We start from the raw sequence: 23,958 nt of genomic DNA, 5'->3' as shown, positions 1-23,958 counted from the left end.
CGAGCCAGCCCCACCCCCACCCACGCAGGCTGAGACACTTACACTTGTCGTTCATGAACCTCCGGCAGAACTCCTGGAAAGTGCCCCGGTAGCTCATGGTCCGCAGGGAGCGGTGGAACTGGTAGTAGGACACCACCAGGTCCTTGGGGTTCCGCGCCATGTATATGACCTGTAGTGGGAGGGACGGGCGGCTCAGTCGCTGCTCCTCTGACCCCCTGTAAACTGACAGCCCAGTCCAGCCCCAAGGCTGGCTCCCAGGCTGGCCCCAGGTGTGCACGGCCCCCACGCCAGAGGCGCATTCTCCTCTGGCTAACAGCATCGGGTGGGACGACGCCCGAGCATCTGATTACACTTCCATCCCGCAACACGACGGGCCTGACCCTGGTGATGAGAATCGAGGCCTCATCAACGGAACATGCTGAGCAAACGAGAAAGATCAGAGACCGTGAGCAGCGGCGGGTCCTGGGCCTGACACAGGAGCAGAGGCTGGACCCGAGCTGGTCAAGCCCAAGTTCGACTGTAAGGAAAATCCCTTATCAGAAACGTGGACAAAAGGCTGGGGGTACAAGCTCAAGATGGCCTCTGTGGTGCTCGGCACGGCGGGCCTCTAGGAACCCTGGCAGCAGCCCCGAGTGCGGCGGACCAGCTCTGCCTGCTGGGAGCTCTGCCCGGGCTGGGGGCGCAGGTTACCTTAGACTCGCCATTGTGGAGATCGGAGGGCAGGAAGCGGTAGGGGAGGTGGCTTTTGATGAGACGGGGAGACGTCAGCTCCTGCGGATGGTCAGAGGGAGAGGCATTCAGACGACACACAGCCGCTCATTCGCCGGCCTTTCTAACGGTCAGGACCTGCACTCCACCGGGAAATTTCTCACCCAAGATCTGGCCACCCTCCAGACTGGACAGGACGTGTCCCTGTCCTTGGGCACCCACAGCGTGAGCCGACCGATCAAGGTCCTGGGGGTCTGCTCCAAGGGCTTGCCCAGGCCGTGAAGGGCAGCCGAGGAGACGGGAGGCCGAGGCGCCTGGGGGCACCTGCTGACTCAGTCCCACTGGCCTCAGGCCTTCCTGCTGCTCCTGGAACGTGCAGGTCCACACTGTCCGTGTCCCAGCTCGCCCGCGTGGCTCCTGTTTCACAACCTTACTCAGCGGGTCCCCAGAGAGGACGGCCGCCCTGGGTGCTGTCCCCACACAGTGCTGATCACCATTTAACCACAGCTCCTTGCTCCTCCCCTGCCGGTCTCCCTCCCTGGAATGCAATGCTGTCGGTTTTGTCCTCGGCTGCAACCCAGGGCCATAGAGCAGTGCCCGTGGTGGGCGCCCAGCACAGCTCTCCCAAGGGGCTCCATGGCTGAGTCGGCGAGGGTTGGACCCACGCGGCTCCACACCAGGGAGCAAACAGCCGGGTGCAGCTCAGCAGCCACCGGAGGCCGCAGTGCAGGCAGGGACTGGGGTACACGGGCCCCTGGACTTTGAGAGCAACGACATGGGGGGCGGGGCGCTCTCGGAGCTCTCCTTCAGAATGCTCATCCAGTGGGGGACGGACAGGTGGTCCGCGCAGGAAAGGAGGCCTGAGCTAAGAGGGGACAGGGACGGGAAGGGGACAAAGGATCTCAGCGGTACCCAAGCACGAGGAGGGACAGCACTCCGGGAGAATGACCCTTTCGTTCCTGACACTGACCACCGTAGCATCGCATCCTCCCGCGCTCCCCTGACAGAGGGGGTGAGCCACAGCGGGGAGCCCCCTTTCTACTTCAGAGTCACCCATGTCACCCACTGTTCTCATCTCAGGGTCACTGGCATGGGCTCCAGCTGATCAGTCTCTCACCTGGCTGTCTATGGGGACCGGCAGCTCTTTGCTCTCCTTCTACCATGGGCCTCCCGAACCCCAGGAGCAACTGTCACTCCAGGTCCCCAGGGAATCCTAGGGGCTGGGTGCTACTGGCCCAGAAGTACCTTGATGATGTCCAGGCCCGGCTGCGGGTACTCCAGGACCGGGAGCTGCTCGTCAATGTTCATCAGGCCGATCTCATCGGGGTCGGCCCCCTGGCTCACCAAGTAGACCACCTCCTGCAGCAGGCTCGTGCCTGGAGGGAGAGAAGCCCCCAAGGGGGCCGCACTCAGAGGAAGCCCGCGAGCCGGCCCCACTCTCCAGGCAGCACCTGCTGCCCCAGACTTGGGCCTGAAGACCCACAGCCCATCCCATACCCAGCCAGCCACCAAGTGCAGAGCCGCAAAGAGCAGGACACCCTAGGGACAGGCAGGACACCAAAGAGCGTAACCCCCAGCACCTTATCTGGTCCCTGTGTGCGGACCCCGCGCCGCTCAGGCTATCCGCTCCACGTCACTACCGGCGAGCCCAGTGCTATCCCACCACCACCCCCCAACCTCTCACGAGAAACAGACCCCGCAGGCCGGGGCCTCCTCCTCCAGACTTCGGTCCTTGTACTCCGGGGGACGCGTCTGTCGCTCGTTCTCATCTCCCCACTCTGCAAATGCTGGCTGCCCCCAACACCGCCTCAGACCCCTGCCCTCCTGGCTGCTTGTGCTCCCTAGAGGGCCTCACGCCGTCCCCCCACCAAAGCCAGCTCCACACTCCCCCAACCGTCTGCACACCCAGGAATGTGCGCTGCCCACTGACTCACAGGGCCCGGACCTGCCCCCACCACAAACGGCCAACCTGCCCGTGCCCTGCTCAGGCCCACACTCAGCAACCCCAGATCTGCCATCAGGGGGAGCAAAGAGCTGTCCCTTCCAGCCCAGGCAGCGCCACAAGACCCCCCACAGCACTCTGCTTTGGCCCGGCCCACCCACCTGTGTGGTTTCCTCAAAGCAGCAGATCGGCCATTCCAACACGGACATTAGATGGCATCCTCGTCCACGAAGACCCCACAGGGACCTCACATCTCCTCAGAAAGGAGACCTTCCCTACGGCCTGCAGGCCTGTCCACAGCTCTCTGTGTCCCTACCCGGCACCCCTGACTGCCCCGCTCTCTGACCACCGAGCTCCTACTGGCCTCCCTGCCGGTCGGAGTGCACCCAGCTCACACCCCACCTGATCTGCCGGCGCCTGCCTGGGCCCCTCCCTCCCTCCAGCAGGCCCTACAGGTGTGAGGACTCCCTGCCGGCCACATCTGACACTCACACGCTCCCCGCCGCCCCACACCGCGCCAACAGGCCAGGAACAGCCTGCACATTGCTTTCGCGGCTCCCACCCTCCTGCTGGAAAGACATGGGCCTGGTTTTTTGCTCTACACGGACAGCCAGCACATGGCCGTGCCCAACCCCTGTTTTCTGAACACACAAGCAAACCTTGGCTGCTGAGTAATCAAAAGACGGTAAGTCGATTGAGGAAGACTTCTTGGAAGAGGCAGCTTTGGAACAAAGGCACTGAGAAAACAGTGTGGTGGCTTTTTTAAGTCAAACAGAAATGACTTTACCTATTAGCCATGGGATCCTCCCACCAGCCTGAAAGGTGACGACCATCACCCCCATTTACAGAGGAGGAGCCTGAGGCCAAACTGTGCGGCTCCCACCCTACTCCTGGCGAAGTCTGTTCACCCAACGGCCCGGGGCACCTGCCCTCCAAAATCAGACTGTGGGCAGAGTTCCCAAAGCAGGCCTCTCCCAGGGACAGCCTCAGGACCCATCTTTAGTGGCCCTGCCCCCAGCCCTGCAGCCCTCACAGGCAGCGACCCAGACAGACACTCTGCACGGTAACATCCCCTGACGTTGCCAGTGACCCATCAGTTCCACATGCCCCAACCTCACCTCCACTAAGTATCCAAGCCAGAAGACCAGCCTCCTCAGAGCCCACGGAAGCTCCCCACCTGCCCCACTGCTGACCTGTTCCCCATGGCCCCCTCCAGCCCCTCCATGTCCTCTACCTGCTCAAGCAACTCGGCCTGGCCTTCAGCATAAGCCACAGCACTGGGGCAGCCAACGGGAAACACGGGACGAGGACAGTGGGCAGCCCCTGGCCTCTGCAGCTGGCAAGATGGGAAAGAATGATCACGGGAGGAAACCAGCTGTAGAGGATGATGCAACAGCACTGACGGGTCAACGTAACCAGAGCCCAGACACAGGCTCGCCGTCCAGAAGGGTCTGCACCAGGCGCCAGCCGCGCCCCAGTCTCTCCCTTTGGGCCTCTGTTCTCCACGTCCACTGCCGCCACCCTGGTGGTGCCTGGGTATCAGCGTGAGCCCAGTCGGCCCCTCGGCGGCTGCAGGGACCCTCCACCTGTGTCCCCACCTGCCATGTCCCAGCGGCTCTCGGCCCCTCTCCTCTCTCCACCCCTCCGGCTCTCTGGGCTGTGGCTGGGTCTTCCCTTCCCCCCAGAACTCAGCACCCCTGCGGCCCAAGGCTTCAATGGATCACCCTCCTGCCTGACCAACGTGGTCTTTGAGTAGCTGCTGCCAGAGGCCTTCCCAGACACCCTGTGACCTGTCTGTAGCTCTCTCCCACCCCAGAGCACCCCGCGCCTCTGCTCCAACCGCATTTGGTGCACTGGCATGACTGGGGGGCTCGTGAGGACAGAGAACACGTCTTAGTTACATCTTAGTTCTTAGGGCTGCTGTGGCTTCAAACAGCAGTTACTGTCCCACAGCTCTGGACGTCAGAGGCCAACACAGACCACAGCGGGCTCCAGCCAGGGTGCGGGCACCACCACTCCCCATTGGAGACTCCAGGGGAAAAGTCCTCTTGCCGTTTCCGGCTGTCGCCACATTGTATCACCCCTCCTCCTTCCTCCTCGGTTGGTAACCCGCGTGGGCACACCCAGCGAGCTCACCCAGAGCCCAGGACAGCCTCCCGCCCGGGAGCAGTCTGGAAACCTCCATCCGCCTCACCACAAAAGGTGAACTACTCACAGGTCTGTGTGTTGGGACGTGGATGGCTTGGGACTGTTACTCTACTGACCGCACTCACATTACGTTCTCACATGGTTCCTGGCGCTCAGTAGCTGCTCAGTAAGTACACGGGCCCGACACATGAACAAGACCCTAGGGTCTCCCCCACCCACCTGGGAAACGGGACTTAACACGGGCTTGTGTCCACGACCACCATCCACGACCACCATCCATGCGTCCTTCATACCCGGGGCGGCTCTCCCCTGCCGCAGCCCTTTCCTGCCCGGCTGTGGACACCCCCGCTCAGTGGGGCTATGTGTCTCCCACACGGGACTTAGGTCAAAGTCCTCCCTCAGGATCTGGTGATGGCCATTCAAGGGCTATCCCTTCATCCGCCCCTTTATTCATTCAACCGGCCTGCTCCAAGAGCCACCCTGGGAGTCCTCCCCCCTCAAAAATGTGGCAATGCTCCCCCCTTCTTCACAGGGCTGTTGGGGGCACGGCTATGAAGTGAGCAGCTCCAAGCCAAACGAGCGCCTCTCTGGGCTCCTAAGACCATGACCGGCTCCACTTACCAGGACGGCACGCACACGAGCACACAGCACAGCCTCTGCCCATCCGGGCCACCCTCATCCCAACAAAGGACACAAGCCATCAGGCCGCTCCTGTCCAAGCCACATCCCAGACAACAGGTGACACCGGGCGGGGGAGGGAGAAGCTCCTGCACAGGTCAGGAGGATGACCATGGAGCACCGCCTGTGCCAATAAGGCCGCGGCGTCTCCGGTTTGGGCTACTAGCCTGAGGTCAGCGAGCTGGGAAGGGGAGTGCTTCCGGAGTGGGGACCCAAGTCTGCAGGTCCCCACCTGCACCCACCCCAGCCCCAGGGCATCCGAGCACGCCCAGCAGACATGAGGGCAGGGAAGCCAGCCCCCTATGGAGCCCACGATGGAGCCTGCAGGGAAGCGGGGGTGGGGCGGTGCTGCAGGGGTGCATCCAGGCCAGAAGCACCCGCACTCCTGCGGCCACTGGGCCAGGGCGTACTAGAGCAGGTGGGGAAGAGGGGCCTCAGCTCCCCCAACCATCCCACTGCCAACTGAGGCCAGCGGGGGAGGCAGGCGCGGGAGGCAGCCTGCACCAGGAGCCCACCTGCCCGCCAGCAAACCCAAGGTGAGGCGGAGGAGAGCCAGGCTTTCCCGCCAGTGACCGGGAGGGTTGGCGGGGCAGCGCCGCCTTCCTGGGCAAAAACACAATCCACGCGCTCTCCGACGGCTCCACTTTCAAGTCAACCGGACGATCCTTTCCAGAAGGGCTTCTGCTGACTCCAGCCAAATCCCGGCTCCCACGGGCAGCGGCAGCGCCTCCTGACACTGGGCCTCGGGGTCCGGACCCCTCAGAAGCCACTGACATTCTAGGCGGAACTCCCCCGAAATCAAGGGTCCCCTGTCACGACACGGTGGTGGAGCCCATCAAAACTCCCACCAGAACTCTGGTGGCGGGAACCTGTCAGCCCTGGGCCCCAAACTGCCAGGATCCTGGGGCTGGGACCCTGCGGCATTCTTCGACTAAAGCCACGCGTGTACCTTGTTTAAGAACTCACAGAGTACTAGAAAGCGAGTCGCAGGAAATCCGGCCCTCCGCCCCACCCCCAGTCCCACCCAGAGCAAACTCTGGGTTCAGCTTCTCTTACCCTTAAACTTCTAACATGCCTAGGTAGTTCATTCACGGTCCAGTTTCCAGTCTACGGGTCCTCAGCAGAGGCAGACAAGGATGGGCCAAGTCCGCTCACACACGCTTGCCTTCTCCCAGCATAGCCAGAGCAGGAGTTTTGGGCGTACTTGGGAGTTTAACCAAGTGTTTTGCTCAAAGCACTCCGGGTAGGGATTACACTTACTTTCCTGTACAAGACTCTCATTTTCCCGGAGTAAATCACTGCCTCTGTTTACTTGCTTCGTTTTCCTTGTAGCCACCAGCAGTTCTCTCCCCAACTCGGCAGCCCGCCCTCTGCGATGCTCTCGGTTCCGCTGAACTCCCCCCTGCCCCCTCTGCTCTCCACCACGGTCCGCCCGGGATCCCCTCGGCCTACAAGCACCGCGTCCCCTCTCCCCGTGCCCCTCACTGGGGTCCTCCCACGCGCTGGCGGAGCCCGGCCTCTCGAGGCCTCCTGAGCATGGGGCCGAGCAGGCAAGCATCCGCGTCTACCTCACTCGTGGCCGGCAGCTTGGCTGCGTTCAGAATCCTGGACCGGGGAGCATCTCCCCCAGACCCACGCTCCACAGTCCCAACCCCCCAGCTGCTCGTGCTGGGACCGTGGAGCGCCCGCTGCCCCGTCCTCCAAGCACGGCACGTCTCGCCTCTGGAGACGCCAAGACCACACAGCCGCGTGCTCCGGCCAGCTCCATCCTACCGGCTCCTCAGGGGGCTCCAGCTCACGCCCTCATGCTCTCCACATCCCCTTTTCCATCACTCTCTTCCCCCAGGACTGTTCTGCTCCTGGAACTCCGGGATCCTCCCATTTTCTTATCCCTTGGCTCCTGTCTGCCGTTTCATAAAACCTTTTCTTCTACTTCCCAAGATCTTTCCTCCACTTGGCCATCCGAAGTGGAGGAAACGACTGTCCTCTTCATCCCGAGTTCTGTCCGACCTGTCCTTGCTCCTCTTTGGCCGGTCGTCTCTGCAGGGGGCGCCGCGTCCCCGCTCTCGAGGCAGCTCTCCAGAGCCCGGAGTGCAGGGGGGTGCCCCGTCTTGGGTTTTCTCCTGTTCCATGCACCACCCTGGACTCCTCCAAGCTCCTTTCTCCTGCCTTTTGTTTTTGCAGGTCTCTGTCCCTCGTTTTGGAGACGAAGACCCGCAGACCTTGAGTCTACCGGCAGGGGAGCACGAGCCCCTGGAGAACACATCCATCTGAGGGGGGCAAGGCCTGCTAACTGCGGGCCCAACTGCATCTGGGGCGGCCTCGCCTGGGCATCTCCCGGCGGAGCCCGAGGGAATCATTACAGCTCATCCGCTCCCTGTGCTGGGGGTCCACCTGCATCCCGGGAGCCAAGCAGGGAGGGGGCTGGGAACCTAGCTTTCAGGTGACCCCCACTTCCGACTTGGCACTGTATCCCAGCCGAGAACTGTGCTCGACATCCCCTAGTCCACAGCCTCCCCGGATCAAATTCCCCAAAGAAATGTGCCTGCGGGGGCGCCTGGGTGGCTCAGTGGGTTAAGCCTCTGCCTTGGGCTCAGGTCATGATCTCATCAGGGTCATGGGATCGAGCCCCGCATCAGGCTCTCTGTTCAGCGGGGAGCCTGCTTCCCCCGGCCCACCTCCCTCTCTGCCTACTTGTGATCTGTCAAATAAATAAATAAAATCTTAAAAAGAAAAAAAGAAAAGAAAGAAACGTGCCTGCGACGGCTTCCTGTCGTCTGTCCCCGATCACAGCTACCACCCGCGGAGGTATCAGGTGCCCCCCACTGCTGGGGCCCCCAGCAGGAACTGCTGGTGCGCCTGCGGCCCTCCGGCTGCCGGCGTCCTGGCTTTCCGCCTGCTAGGTTGGTTCACGCTCGGCCACCGCGTCTGACCGTGGGATCTGCACGTGTTCGAAATCCCAAGTCACTGTCCCTCCCTCTCTGAGGGCTGCAGACCTTCCTACTCCCTGACCGTCCCCAGTGAGGTCCCAAGAGGAAGCAGAGATGAACCCATGTGTGCGAAGCATGCCCTTCCCCCAAATGCCGCACAGGCATTCTGGTGTCACCAGACAGCGACGCGTTACAGCCGGGCCCGTCCAGAAACAGCGACAGCCAAGCGTGCAAAGCTGCGGCCGCAGAGCAGGACCAGGCCATCCCCGCCCCCTCCACCGGCTCCCGCAGGAGCTGCTCTCGCCGCACAGGCCCTACGGCCTCCAGGAGCCCCCTTGGAAGAGGGAGGAAAGCAGGCCCATCTACTACCGGGGAAGCCCCTGTCCCCCATCCTGGGAGACTCCACCTGGGCCCTCTTGGCTCTCCCAGGAGTCCCCAGACACGTGGGCATCTGTGGCGCCCCGGGGCACAGTCCCTCGGCTGCAGATGGGCGTGGCTTACACACGAGCCCGCAGTCACGCCAGAGACAGCAGGGTGGTGCTCAGTGTCCCGGGTACGGTCACCTCAACTCAGCCATGTCCTCATTCGACTGTCACCAGCCCCTAGGTGGCAACCATCATCGGACTTCACACACCAAGAACCAGCTCAGAGATGAACCGCCCTAGGCCATAGACACCAGCAGCTATGAACCCAGAACCCTACACTCTGATCCAAAACCAAGCAGTTCCTCCCATGTGCCACACACACACACCACACTCATACACACCACACCTACACGTGACACACACATTCATACACATATCACATTCACACACACACATTCATACAATACACCACACTCACACACACATACGCACCACATGCATACACGACACACCCACACATACATATGGCACATTAATACACACTCATACACACCACACGACACATACACACTACAGACTCATACACACCATACACCTATAAAAACACACCACACACACATAAACCCCATACACACTCATACACATGACAGATACACATGACACACACACCACGTACATTCATATGTACCACACATACTCGTACACACCACACACACACCATATACATACACGACACACACACCACAAACTAGACACATTCATACACACCACACATATACACAAATAACACACACACACCAACACATGATAAACACCACACACACTACACATTCATACACACTACCACATACATGACACACACAACACATTTATACATACCACACACATGCAAATAACACAGAGACACATAACATACATATGCATACAAACCACACACACACACAGACCCCAAAGCTCACACAGCAAGTGGGCAACACACCAAGGCCTGGAGCCATGTGTTCTCACTTGCAGGCTTCAGCTCTAACCCTGAGCCCCCACAGTTGGGGATGGAACAAGGGTGAGGTGGAGGGAGGAAGAGGCTGGGACCCCCCCAAACACTGTGGGAACTTGGCCTCTAGGCCCACAGAGCCCCCATGCCAGTATCTGGGCCCCTGCTGGACACCAAGGGGTGACAGACTTGGCGGCTGAGCAGCACTACCACCTCCCACGGAGATGACGTCAAGTGGCCGCAGCACGCCCAGCCCTCAGACAGCCAGGCAGCCACAGTCCCTGGCAGAGGAGGCCCCTCGAATCTGGGGCCCAGATGCCCAGCCTCACTCTTCCCGCCAAGTCTGGGGGGCCAGACATGGCCGGCACACCTCCACCCCTCAGGTTCCAAGCATGACACTCTCCTGGGCTTCAAGCTAGAAAAGCATCTGGGCACAGCAGCAGGGCCCCCCGCCTCCACCGAGTCCCGTCCACATTCTGTGCTGTAAGCAGGCAGCACCTCGCTCTGTGACACTGGGCACAAACAGGCCACTTGCCAGGGCCAATGCAGGATGCAAAGCCCCAGAACTCTGCTTGCTCTTTTGTGCTTCCACCGGCCCCGGCAAAGGCCGTTCCCTGGCTGGCCTGCAGGTCCCAGCACTGGGAGAAGTGTCACCTGGAGGAGGGCTGCACAGCCCTGTCCGAAGCCTCCACTTGACCCACAGAACCTGCCCCCCGGGGTGGGGCGTTTAGCCAAGGTCAGGGACAGCAGACACTAGGCTACAATATTAGTCTGGTTTAAGGCACCGAGTCCAGGTGGGCTCTTACACGGCAATAAGCACAGAATGTTCCAGGTGGAGTGGGCGTGAAAGAAGGGACAAGTGAAACAAGGGCTAACAAGGTACGAGGTCCCCGCAGGGCCCTACAGGCACAAAACCACGTGCCATCCTCCCCACCGCCCAGCAAGACGGAGCCCATCACCCCCACTTCAAAGAGCAGGACACAGAAAGGGTGAGGGCTTTGCCCCAAACCGAGACTCGGGCCTGGGTGTCTGTAACCCGCCCCTCCTCCAGCAGACCCTCTCAGTGCCCAGCCACCCTGCACGTCACCTGCAAGTGCTGTGCCTGCTTCTCACTCAACCCCTGGAGGAGGAGGCTGCAAAGGGCCAGGAGCCAGCGCACACAACACCCTCTCCCACTGAGGGACAGGAGCTGGCCACTGAGCACCACCCTCCCGCCCCCCCGAGGGAGCCCCCCGGGGCACTTCCACACCATCTGGAGGCCCCAGGACCCACAAGGGCACCACTCCTGTGACCACCTCCTCCCTCACCTCCTGAGACCCCCTCCCGCCTAACTTCCCCACTCTGACCCTTGCTCCAGGCTCCCCAAGACCCAAGCAGAGTGCACCTTGGGGACGTTTCCACCTCCCAACCGCCCCTCTGCTTGCCTTAATGCACCCCGGAAGCCTGTGCTGGGTCCTCGCTCCCTACCAACAACAGAGCATCGTGCCACGCGGCTCCCTGTCCGACATTCCAGAAGCTGCAGGCTTGCCCCCTGCCTCATCTGACCATCGAGAGACGAGGAAGCAGCGCCGCTTCCCCAGGATGCAGGGAGCTGGAGGATCGCGGCTCCTACACGAGCGAGCAAAGGCTGGAGCCACAAGATCCGCACTCGAGTCCAAGCGCGTCAGAGAGCCAAGGCTGCAGGGCAGTCAAGAGGCAGAAATCCCCGAGGGGTGGGCCCCCCGCCCGAAACCCTTCCTCTCTGAGCCAGCAAATCAGAGTCACAAGTAACAACAGTCCACCCCTGGGGGAGGGACAAGGGTGTGGGGACAAGCATGTGTGGGTCAGGACCAATGAGGAAAGACCCTCCAGAAGCGTAGCCCATGCTAAGCACAGGGCAGTGCGACCGGAAGTAAAATGAGTGGTCGGGTGGTCGGCCCTTCACACCACCAGAGCAACCCCAGACCCCAAATAGAGCCCAACGCATACCACACTGACTCCCCCTCCAAGCTAATGGCTTGGCAAAAAAAGGCAGGCCCACTTCCAAACATAAATACAACTGACCTCCATCTCCAAAGTCAGTCCACTATGTCCAGCTTTCGATCAAAAAGGACTACTCATTAATAAAAGGCCAGAAAAAGGAACTGTCACAGGTCAAGAGACAAATCAATCAACAGAATCAGACTCGAGAGAATTTAAAATAAGTCTGTTTAATATGTTAAAGGATTTCATGGAAAACGTGGACAACATGCTTGAACAGACAGGATATTTAGGCAGCAACATGGAAACTGGAAGTGGAAATGGTAGAGGAAAAATTAAGTCACAGAAACAGGAATGTGGAATGCTTCTGAATGGCTCACAGACCTGACTTTGTAGCTCTGACATAGTGGAGGAAAAAATCAGTTGACCGGAATAACTGAATAGTCAACAGAAATTTCCCAAGCAGAATCACAAAGAGAAAGAGTGAAAAAAAAACGGAGTATCCAAGAGCTGTAGGACAATACTGATCTCACACATATGTAACCAGAATCTCAGAAGGAGAGAGAGCAGGACTGTAGATATTTGAGGAGCTAATAACTGAGACTCTTCCCAAAATAATGAAAGGCAATTATCATATGATCCCACTGATACGTGGAATTTAAGAAACAAAACAGAGGATCTAAGGGGAAGAGAGGAAAAAATAAAACAAGATGAAACCAGAGAGGGCGACAAACCATTAGAGACTCTTAATCGGAGGAAACAAACAGGGTTGCTGGAGGGGAGTGGGGTGGAGGGACAGGGTGGCTGGGGGACGGGCATTAAGGAGGACATGTGATGTAATGAGCACTGGGTGTTATATAAAACGGATAAATCACAGGCCTGTACCTTTGAAACCAGTAATACACTATACATTAATTAATTGGACTTAAATTTTAAAATGTTAAAAAAAATAATGAAAGGCAACAAACCACAGATCCAAGAGGCTCAGACAACCCCAAGCAGGATAATCAAAAAAACAGACACCTGGACACATCGTGTTCAATGTGCAGAAAATCAAAGACGAAGAGAAAATCCTGAAGGTGCTCTGAAGAGAAAAGACCCACTCCACGAAGGTACAAAGAATTACAGCCAATTCGCCCACAGAAACTACATAAGCCAGGGGCGCCTGGGTGGCTCAGTGGGTTAAAGCCTCTGCCTTCGGCTCGGGTCATGATCCCGGGGTCCTGGGATCGAGCCCCGCATTGGGCTCTCTGCTCAGCAGGGAGTCTGCTTCCCCCTCTCTCTCTGCCTGCCTCTCTGCCTACTTGTGATCTCTGTCTGTCAAATAAATAAAATCTTAAAAAAAAAAAAAGAAAGAAAGAAAGAAACAAACAAACAAACAAACAAACTACGTAAGCCAGAAGATGACTGGGTGACACGGCTGAACAGTACCAGGACGGGGACCCGGGGAGGCCGGATGGCTGGTCCCATGCTTAAGGGATGAGCAGCATCTTAAAGATGAGAACTCATCAGGTAATCAGAGGGGAGAGGAAGGAGGAGAAGGAGGGGGCGGGAAGGGTACACCAGGAGCAAAGGCAAGAAAGAAAGAACCGGGCGTGTTCCACTGGTTCCTGTGGCCACAGGTACGGAGGAAGCACAGGGCAGGTCCCAGGTCCCAGGTCAGGCTTCGGAGTTCAATGCTGCCTGAAGGCAAAGAGGAGGCAGTAAAGAGGTCTAATGAGGGAGGGACCAAGGCTGGATTCGCTTCTAAGAGGTCCTTTCAGCTGCCGAGGAAGAGGTAAACTAAGAGGAGAGGCCACGCATGTTCCAGGTGAGGGAGGAAGAAGCCCACGGCTAGAGCTGGGTGGGGGGTCTGAGAGCTTACCAGGTGCAGCCCGATAGGACAGCCACAGGCCACACGTGGCTCCTGAGCACCTGAGTCGCAGCAAATGCTACTGAGGAATGGATTCCTACTTGCATTTCATCTCGACTCATCGAATTTAAAAAGCCACATGTGGCCAGTGGCTACTGAAGTGGGCGGCACAGTCCTAACCTGTCACCTGAGCGAAAATGCCAGAAACTCGAAAATACTCTTAGCAGTGGAGGGCTGGAGGGGAAAACAGGATCTAATTACTGCTTTTCCCAGAAATCCCCAGGCCCTGGGAGCCCTGGTTCCCCAGCAGTGGGGACAGGGAGGGGGCAGAGCAGTGGATACAGATCACAAGCTGTGTGCAGAGGAGAGGCAGAAGTTGTCCCTGTTGAGGAGAAATAAGGAATCAAGACAAGACCCTGGCGCTGGGGGGGTCACCAGGATCTCCTCCCAGTCGGCTGAGATCTCCTCCCACTCCTCCCAGAGGCCCCTGCTCCTTTGCTCTCCAGAGCCCTGGGGACGGTGTCTTCAGGCTTTCTCCTCCAAGCCCCTGCGGTGGTAAGGAACGGGGTCCCCCTTGCCAATCCAGGAGCCTGGACATGCCACACTATTCCCTGATCCCAAGACCCCTGGATTATGTGCAGACAGTCGGGATGAGAGCAAAGGGAAGGAGCAGGGGAAGGACAGAAAGGGAAGGGGGGAAAGGAAAAGGAACAGCACAGCGACTCCGGAAGGAGAGCTCCCATCACACGCTGCTTCAAACCTCTGCCCTCCCTTCCGGGATGCGGGCCACCCGCCGCTGTGTGCGACAGCACTAGTCCCCCCTCAACATCTCCTAGCCCGCTTCCCGGTCCACGCACTGAGGCCGTGAACAGCCTCCTCCCCGGGCGGTGGGAAAATGAAACAAGATGCCACACATAAACACCTGGGACCCACCTGGCCCCGACAGGTGCTGGGCAAATGCGGGTGCCCATCCCCCCATCTCTCCTCCCACTCTGCTGGGGCTTGTTCATTGCCACCATCTAGAAGTAAAAACTGCCCGTTCAGATGCTGGGTCCACCCCTTCCCCCACTCCCCTCACTGGACCTGTATCGATCTACAAAATGGAAACAACCACAAGAACACAGGGTTGTTCTGAGGCTCAAGAGAGGCAGACACTGGGATTGGGGCTGAAATCTGTAATCCCACCCTGCCTCACATCAAGGTCCCAGGCCACCTCCTCCATGCAGTGCTCCAGTGATCCTCCTTCCTGGGCCCCTGACCTGACCCTGTCAATTAGCTTTCAGCCTCAGGAGCCTGGCTTCCTAATGCCACCCCCTTTCCTTGAGGAGAGTGTCACCACATTCGCAACACTCCCCAACTGGCCTCTCCTAAGCACGGTGACATGCACGTATAAAGAAAAGGAAGTCATCCACCTTGCCTGGGACCCGAGGATCTCCCTCTAGCCTCCCCCACCCCAGGCTGTCTTAACAATTAAGACTCAAGGCAGTCCATCAGGTCCAAGCCCCTCATGTTTCACGGGCAAACCGAGGTCACCCGGGGACGGGGACAGGGCCAGGACCCAGGGGCTCGCACCCCTCAGCGGTGATTCACTTCTTCCCTCCTAACCAGTGATGGGAGAGCGTGGATGCCGTTCAGGGTGGGAAAGGAAAATAACATCAGGAGGCGGGTGCTCTGGCTCAGGCAAGGAGCATATCCCAAGCTGATGGTCCTGAAGGTCCGTGACTTTGGGGACCAGGAACCTGCTGGCAAAAACACCAGCGGTGATGCCCATCACCCAGCCAGATAGTCCCGAGACCTTCCCACAGATGAGCCGATTTAACACTACGACCACCTTGGATCAAAGAGGCTATAAAAACAAATGATGATACACCAGGATGGAGATAAAGACAACAGTCGTCCCCAGAAGGCACAGTGGGTTCCCAGTATCTGCAACACAGTCTGAACGGGTGCCATCCCCGAGAACTTCCAGCCACGATGGAAGTCCCCGACGTCCCTGTAGTCCAACATGACAGCCACGGCCACGTGTGGCTACTGAGCACCTGAGTGCTACTGAGGAACTGAATTTTGACTTATATTTCATCTCGACTCACTGAATTTTAAAAAATCACATGTAACCAGAGGCTCCTAGAGTGGGCAGTGTAGTTCTGACCTGTCCCCTGAGCTGAAATGTCAGAAACAAAGAAAATCCTTCTAGAGCATAGTGGAGCGTTGGGAGAAAAAACAGGATCTAATTACCACAAGAGACACTCCAGCCCCATGAACCCCTGTTCCCCATCAGCAGCGTAGTGGGGAAAGGACAAGGGGCTCTACAAGCCCTTCCAGCTCTGACCACTTGCAAGGTCATTCCACTGGAAACGCGAGGGGCCTGCGGTTTCCCTCTGGGGCCTCTGCTAGCCCTGACTACTTGTCCGGATCCTGGCACAACGCCCCCAGCAGACGGTGAGCTCACTGAGGGCAGGCAGCAGGCGGGACTTCGCTCTGCAGTCCCAGCACACAGAAAAGTGTGTGGGCACAGCAGAGAGGGAAGGCCAGCGCTAATGACAGGACCCCTTCCCGAGGTCACCGTGCAGCTGGCACAGGCAGGGGGTGCTCGCGCATCACTGCCCAGCGAGGTGGTAAGGCGGTCTCCCCTGCCCCTGCGGAAACCACAGCTCCAAAGCGGGGCAGAGTACTTGGCCTGCAGGATTCCGTAAGTGGCTGCTCACCTATTCCTAAAGCATTCCGGGTCCCTCCTGAGCCGCAGTCGGCCTGGGCTCAAGAAAATGGCCCCTAAGACCCAAGGGCTGGGGCCACCTCAACACCTGTGCCATGTTAAGCTGTCAATTTCATGGCAGAAAAAACCAAGGCTCAGCCATGCCCAAGGGCAACGACTTACTGGAACTGGCCCTTCCTGCCGGCAGAGGCCACTGGCAATGACTTCCAGGGCCCTTTTCTCTGATTGGAAGAATCTTCATGACAGACTTTGGAGACCAGTGTTCCACCCCCTTGCTCATTTCACGTAACAAACTTGAGGAACAGTGGGATGGGGAGAACAAAAGCCTTCAGAGGCACTGATAAGAGCCTGGAAAGGCCATAAGGGCCGCTGGGAGATTTTTTTAAGCTTTAAAGAGGTGGCTCTCTAGGGTTCTTGCAGGGATCTCACACAAGGCACGAGGGTCCCAAGGCCACCGCTGGGTTTTCTGTCACCAAGGGAAAGAGCCCCGTTTATTCTTCTTAATAAAAAGTTCAGAGTGTGCTTTCACCTGTCTTTGAAAGATGCAAGTTACCAACCAGATCTGAGCTTGGGTCATCTAGAAAACCTCCTTAAACTAACACCTCATTCCTCATCGAGGTGCCCAGAAAGGTCCCTGCAGAACCACACCAGGGTCCCCAATGGAGGGTCCCTCTAAAGCAGCCCCACGAGCCCCAAGTACACGGCTTTCCAAGTGAGGCTTCTGGCCCATGCCTCCTCCCCCACCAGCTTCTTAACTTCATAAAATGGAGGAAGGTACACGAAGCAGAACCCCTCATCTGCAATTCAAAAATCCTAAAGCTCTCCCCAAACCAAGTTTTTCACAATTCATTTGGAGGCAAACCCCGTCCTAAACTGACATGAGATGATCTTTAGTCTTGATTGCTCTCACTTTTAACGTGGGTCCAAAGCACAATCCCACACCCAGCTGGGGGTCTCAGCTGTATGAGATCTATGGCTCGAAGGAAAAAGGCTGAGTCCCCCATACCCATGGGGCTGTGGGGCTGTGGGCATCTCCTCCCTTTCCCCCTTCCAAGGACAGTCTGGCAGCACCTTCAGACTTCTTCAAGCTCCCCTCCCCCACCAACACGCGTCCCACCTGCCGCTGAGGCCCCATCCTCAGCCTTCCTCAGAGGATCAGGCCTACCCCTCAGGAGTCTAGGACCCTGCAACAGCTGGGAGACCTTGGCAATCAGCTCTTCCAGCAAGCTGCACTGTTGCTGAGCCAACATGACCTCCAGGCTGGCCACTGTCTAGACCAGTTAGAGACACACTGCCCAGTCTGGATCCAAGTGTCTCCCTCCTTCTCCAACACAGTGGCAACAAGGGAAACCCTCAGGTGTGCTCCAAGAACAGAGAAGTGGCCTCTTTCCCCTGCAAACCTCAGAAGAGACACCACATGATGATCTCGTACATCAAGTCCTGGGCAGACCAGCCTGGCTTTAAATCCCAGCTCTGCCAGTTATCAGCTGTGTGACCTTGGGCAAACCACTGCCCCTCTCTGAGCCTCACTGCCCAGACTGTAAAGTGAAGATGGCCATCTCCACCTTACATGACTATCATGAGTATGAGGTCAGTTAATGCTGGGAAATATAAATGCCCTGGGTCCTGCCTGAAGCTACCTGAGTGATGGGGGCCTGCCCTGAAACAAGGGAACACCGGGCATGCATGGCTGATCCCATCCCCCACCCGGTGCCCACGCAGAAAATGAGGGACGCCCTGATGCCCGTTTTAGCCCCCTTCCCAAACGATCACCAAGACTTTGCACTCATCAAAAGCTGAACCTGGCCCAGGAACAGAGAGGTTAAGTGACTGCCCAAGGTCACACAGCCAGCTGGGTAACGGGAGGGGCTGCAGGGTGGGGTAGCAAGCCGCCCTGGGCCTGTCCTGGAAGCTCCGGCCTAACAGGCTCCATCCCCAGGACACACGGTCCAGTCCAGCCGTGGACAGCCGGGCCCACCTCGGAAGGTCTCCGGCCTTGGTTTTCCCAAATGCCCGCGACCCCCCACCCACACCCCCCCACCCCCCCCCCCCCCCCCCCGCCCGGTGATGTTCCGTCCCCTCCCCCCGCCCTCCCCGCCCCCGACGGGAGGCTCCTGGCGCCCGCGCGCCGCAGAGCCGGGCGGGCGGGGTCTGCGCGGGGCTCACCGGACTTGGGGTAGGTGACGATCCACACGTCGCTGGGCCGCACCGGGAAGTTGGCGATCTCCTCCATCTTCCCGCGGCAGAAGGGCGGCAGCCGCACGCCGTGGAACTCGAAGTACTTGCTCTCGAACTCGCCCGGGGTGCTGGGGGTCTCGGCCTCGCTCTCCGCCATGCCGCCGCCGCCGCCCGGCCCCGGAGCCGCGCCGCCCGCTCCCCGCCCGCCCCGCGCCCGCGCCCGCGCCCGTACCCCGCGCCCGCGCCCGCTCCCCGCACGCGCCCGCGCCCGCAGCCCGCCGCCCGCCGCCCCAGCCGCCGCGCAGCGCTCCGCAGGCGTGACGTCACGGCGCCGCCCGGGCCGCGCCCCGCCCCGCCTGCGCTCCGCGGTATGACGTCATGGCCCCGCCCGCCGCGCGCCGGCTGCCCTCCGCAGTCGTGACGTCGCGGGGCCTCCGGGCCGGGCCTGCTCCGCACGGAGCCGCGGTTTACCCGCCCTGCGGTGGACCGGACCCCTGGCCGCCGCCACCTTCGCGCCCACAGTCCGCATCCCCCGCCGCCGCGCGTTCATTCATCCACCCGCGGACGCCGTCATTCCGCGAGCGCTCTGCAGGCTCACGAGCGCTCCCGCGAGAAGTGACCTTCAGGGTTCATCTAACAGATATTTAGGGACCCTCTGATCCGTACCAGGCACTGGCCCAGGTTCCCGAGCTACAGCAGGCAAAAACCCGGCTCTCCTGGAGTTTACATTCGTCAGTAACCGAGATAATCTCAGGTGGTGATGGGTGCTACGAATAACACGCTTCGTAATATCCCGCGGGCGGAAGTGGGGGGGTGTTAAATGCAGGTTCCAGGGCCAACCCCGGACCTCAAGAGACAGACTCAGTCGGGATAGTGCCTCCAAATCTGCATTTAATAAGGCACTTTTTTTTTCATTCTGCAATTTGAGAACAAATGATTTCTAAAGGGGTTTTCCATCCAGTCATTCACTCAGCAAACGTGTACTAAGCACCTACCACGTGCTTGGAGCTGGGGGAACACGAAGATGAGAACAGTGGGGTCCCGGTCTAATTCTCCGAGTCTAGATGTCCTCCACTGCGGAAAGGGAATGATAATCTCTACGCCTAGGCGCTATAGCTGGGAGGACGCAGAGACGACTGTACCAGCAAGAATCCTGAGCAAGCAGGACCTACTCCCTCTCTCTCTTGCTCTGGAATGATGTACTTGCATAGAGACACACATGCATGAGCGGGGGAGGGGGGGGCACGGGCCATGTGTACACAGTGGGCAGAAGGAGGAAAGAGGAATTAACGTTGGCTCTGGAGGCTTGTGGGTGTCTTTATCCAAAGGGAAGAGGACAATCCAAGCACCTGAGACATTAACGATTAGGTAACGACACAGATAGCTAGCCAAAGGCTGGAGAAAATGAGCAAATGAAAGAACGATTGCCTGATGTTTCAGATGAGGGCTCTTACTACTGGAGAAGTCAAGGGAGAAGGTTTTGGATTGGAATCTGAGGTACTGACATGAACTTACTATTTTTTTAAATCCCTATTTATGGGGCTCCTGGGTAGCTCAGTGGATTAAAGCCTCTGCCTTCGGCTCAGGTCATGATCCCTGGGGCCTGGGATCGAGCCCCGCATCGGGCTCTCTGCTCGGCGGAGAGCCTGCTTCCCTTCCTCTCTCTCTGCCTGCCTCTTCCTACTTGTGATCTGTCTGTCAAATAAATAAATAAAATCTTAAAAAAAATAAATAAATAAAAAATAAATCCCTATTTATCTTTGCTGAAAAGGCTTTTAGGTACTGGTGTTCCAGTAATAACGAGGCACACCAAGTGTCCAGGTCTTCGGTCCTAAATACTTCCCCACCAAAAGGAACCAGACTCTCTTGGGGTGGGGGAGGGGAGGCAGGGAAACAAGGCCAATTCCAGGGCTGGGGGAAAAAAAAAAAAGTACAAAACGAGTCTAAAGCATCTTCTTGGCCAAAAAATAAAGTGTTAAAAAATGATAGGATAGGTCAAAAGGATACGGGGGCTAGACTGAAAGGCCTAATTAGAAAAACTCTGTACATATTAGACAAAAAAATAGGAAATAGCTTGGGACACCTGGGTGGCTCAGTCAGTTAAGTGTCTGCCTTCGGCTCAGGGTCCTGGGATCGAGCCACATGTCCGACTCCCTGCTCAGTAAGAAGCCTGCTTCTCCCTCTCCCTGCCGCTCCCCCTGCTTGTTCTATCTCTTTCTCTCTCTGTAAAACAAATAAAATCTTAAAAAAAAAAAAATGGAAACAGCTCAAATGTCTATCAGTGGTAGAATGAATAAATTGTGATATACCCACACAATGAAAATACTTACTACATAGCAATAAAAAAAGTACACATACACATATGTGTGTGCATGTTGGTGATAGCGTAAGTTCATTGTTTTGCTAGCTTTCTATTACTGCTGTAACAAATTACCACAAACTCAGTGACTTAAGACAAAAGTTTATTACCTTATTGTTCTGTAGGCCAGACATCTAATGAGAGTGTCACTATGCTAAAATCCAGAAGTTTCTTTCTGGAGACTCTAGGGATGGAATCATTGTTTTGCCTTTTCTAGCCTCTAGAGGCCACCGCACTCCTTGGCTTGTGGCCCCTTTCTCCATCTTCAAAGGCAGCAATGGTAGGTCTAGTCTTGCTCACATTATATTACTCTGACATTGACTCTTCTTTTATGTCCCTCTTCCACTTTTAAGGACCCTTGTAATTACCTTGGACCCACTCAACAATCCAGGATAATCTATATTAAGGTCAGCCAACTAGCACCTGTAATTCCATCTGCAACTTTAATTCCCTTTGACATGTAACAAAACATATTCATGGGTTCTGGGGATTAGGGTGTGGACACAGTGGGGGGACACAGTTGGGGAGACACAGTGTTATTCTGCCTACTTCGGTTATATTACTTGAAACTTCTCTATGGGTTCAGATTTTTTAAGAGTAAAAATCCGAAGAAAAACCTTTAAAATAGCTAACCTTGAGGATTCTACCCAAAAAGCTATTAGGATTAATGAGTTTATTGAGATCGCAGGATACAAGGTCAAAAAGCAAAAAACAATTCTATTTCTACATACTACCAACAAACAATTGGAAATTGAAATTTTAAAAATTGAAATTTTAAAAATATAATTTGCAGTAGCATCAGAAAACATTAAATGACTTAGAAATATATTTAAGAAAATATGTGCGAAATTTGTATGATGAAAGCTACAAGACATTGATGAGAGAAATTAAGGAGAACCTAAAGGAATGAAGACATATACCCTGTTCATGGGTTGGGAGTCTCAACATTGTTAAGACACCCATTCTGGGACACCTGTGTGGCTCAGTCGTTAAGCCTCTGCCTCTGGCTCAGGTCATGATCCCAGGGTCCTGGGATCAAGCCCCACATCAGGTTTCTTGCTCGACGTGAAGTCTGCTTCTTCCTTTCCCTTTCCCTCTGCTTGTGTTCCCTCTCTTGCTGTCTCTATCTCTCTCTGTCAAATAAATAAACAGACTTTTAAGACTCCCATTCTCCTCAGATTCATCTGTAGAGTCTGTACAGTCCCAGGCAAAATTCCAATGGCGTCTCTTGTACAAATTAGCAAGTTGGTTCTAAAATCTCTATGGGAAAACAAAGAACCTAGAATACTTAAAACAACCTTGAAAATGAATAGTGAATTTGGAAGCTGATTTCAGGACTTACTACAAGGCTTTTTACCATAAGGCTATAAATCAAGACAGTATGGGATTGGCATAAGCACGGACATATAGATAAATGGAACAGGATGGAAAGCCCAGAAATAGACACACACATACATGATTGATTTTTTACAAAGATATCCTTAAGGAGCAGAAAACAGAAATTTCTTAGGAGCCCAAACTGTCCACCAAGGCCTGGTCTACCCCATGGGTAGTGAAGGCCCCATCTCTGGAGGTGTGTAAGAGACTGGATAACCTTGTGTCCTGAACAGACCTCTCCCACGAAGTTGGATGCAGAAGTTCTCTGTCTCTGATCCCCAAGGCTGCGGAGGCAGAGAGAAGCGGCTGTGGGTTGCTGTCCGTGGTGCTGAACGCTCACAGTGCACCAGATCCTACTGCCCTCCGATTTCACATCGGGGGCTCCGATAGCCATTACTCCCCGAGGCCCAGGTTTTGTTAGTTTTGTTTTTTTGTTTTGTCTTGGTTTTTTTTTTTTTAAAGATTTTATTTATTTATTTGATAGAGTAGGCAGAGAGGCAGGCAGAGAGAGAGAGGAGGAAGTAGGCTTCCCTTGGAGCAGAGAGCCTGATGTGGGGCTCCATCCCAGGACACTGGCATCATGACCTGAGCCTAAGGCAGAGGCTTTAACCCACTGAGCCACCCAGGCACCCCGGTTTTGCTAGTTTTATGTTCTGTTTTGATGTATATTTTCCATCTGCATGTGCTATCCAATTTTTAATGTTAAGTACTCGTTTATTACGGAAATGTCAAATGTATACAAAATTAGAGAAAATAGTTATGTGAACTTCTGTGAACTCATCACTCAGTTTCAATGGTTACCAATCCACATTTCATCAGCTCTCAGTCAAGATTATTTTGAAGCAAATCTCATGTATTATTTCATTCATAAGTATTTCACTATAGATCTATAAAATATCTCTAAAAGACAAAAACTCTTCAAAACACAGACTCCCAATATATTAACACAGTGAAAAAATAATGCATGTTCCTTAACATCACCGAATACTTGGTTAATACACAAGATCAGACTTTGGAGGTGGGATTTAAAGTTCAGAGAGGTTGAGGTATCTCCCTGGGGATGCCTGGTGTAGCCAAGATTTAGTGCTGGGGCAGAGGTCACCCCACCAGCATCACATGATCCCAGCCTCAGATTCATACATACCAACCTGCTTGGCACAGATGACAGTAAGCAAGTCTGAGGCACAGACTGCTGGCTCAGGCAGGTATTCACACTCACACAGTGGCCCCTGAGGACACCAGTGCCCAGGAAATAGAGGCTCCAACCATACTCCTGCCCAGAGAGATATCTAGATCAAGATCAGTTACATCAGAATCCCTGCAGAAGACTCTTCAGGTGTTCTTCTAGTGTTCAGACAGAAAGGAACCCTATCTGGGTTTGAATGCTAACCCCACCACTGACTAATTGTGGGACCTGGGACAAGACACTTGACACCTCTGAAGCTCATCTCTGAAGCTCAGATTCCTTGTGGGTTTAACTTACCATGGCCACCTCCAACCTGCCTTTGCACCTATAGTATCCCCTCCCGGAATTACTTTCTGCCAACCCAAATTCTAGGCTTCCATGAAAACCTGGCTCAGAAACCCATTCCATTGTGGGTAATCCCCTCTTGGAATCATCTCTAATACAGCGGTATTAATCATCTATATTATGGGCTTCAGAGCAGAGCTGGAGTCCCCTTGGAAACCAGGTGGTCCAACCCCTGATTTTAAAGACAGGAAATGAGGAATTGATCAAGGACAGAATTTGCCTGCTGTCGT

General features: G+C 56.1%; 1 protein-coding gene across 1 annotated transcript in view; it reads right to left on the bottom strand.

The window, feature by feature from the left end:
* SULT4A1 (sulfotransferase family 4A member 1) overlaps nt 1–18,678 on the bottom strand; it is a 31,216-nt gene extending 12,538 nt beyond the window's left edge. Inside the window, exons 1-4 of the mRNA XM_032882819.1 lie at nt 18,450–18,678; nt 1,954–2,084; nt 691–771; nt 43–169 (exon numbers count right to left, since the gene is read on the bottom strand). Of these exons, the coding sequence (XP_032738710.1) occupies nt 43–169; nt 691–771; nt 1,954–2,084; nt 18,450–18,618 (508 nt within the window). The 5' untranslated portion in view covers nt 18,619–18,678. The remainder of the gene's footprint in view (nt 1–42; nt 170–690; nt 772–1,953; nt 2,085–18,449) is intronic.
* Nucleotides 18,679–23,958: the final 5,280 nt, after the last annotated feature.

This window comes from Lontra canadensis, unplaced genomic scaffold (assembly GCF_010015895.1).
Source record: "Lontra canadensis isolate GAN:19392208 unplaced genomic scaffold, GSC_riverotter_1.0 scaffold84, whole genome shotgun sequence".
Classification (NCBI taxonomy): domain Eukaryota; kingdom Metazoa; phylum Chordata; class Mammalia; order Carnivora; family Mustelidae; genus Lontra; species Lontra canadensis.
The sequence above is the reverse complement of the archived record's forward strand: the minus strand, read 5'-3'. Positions and strand labels throughout refer to the sequence as shown.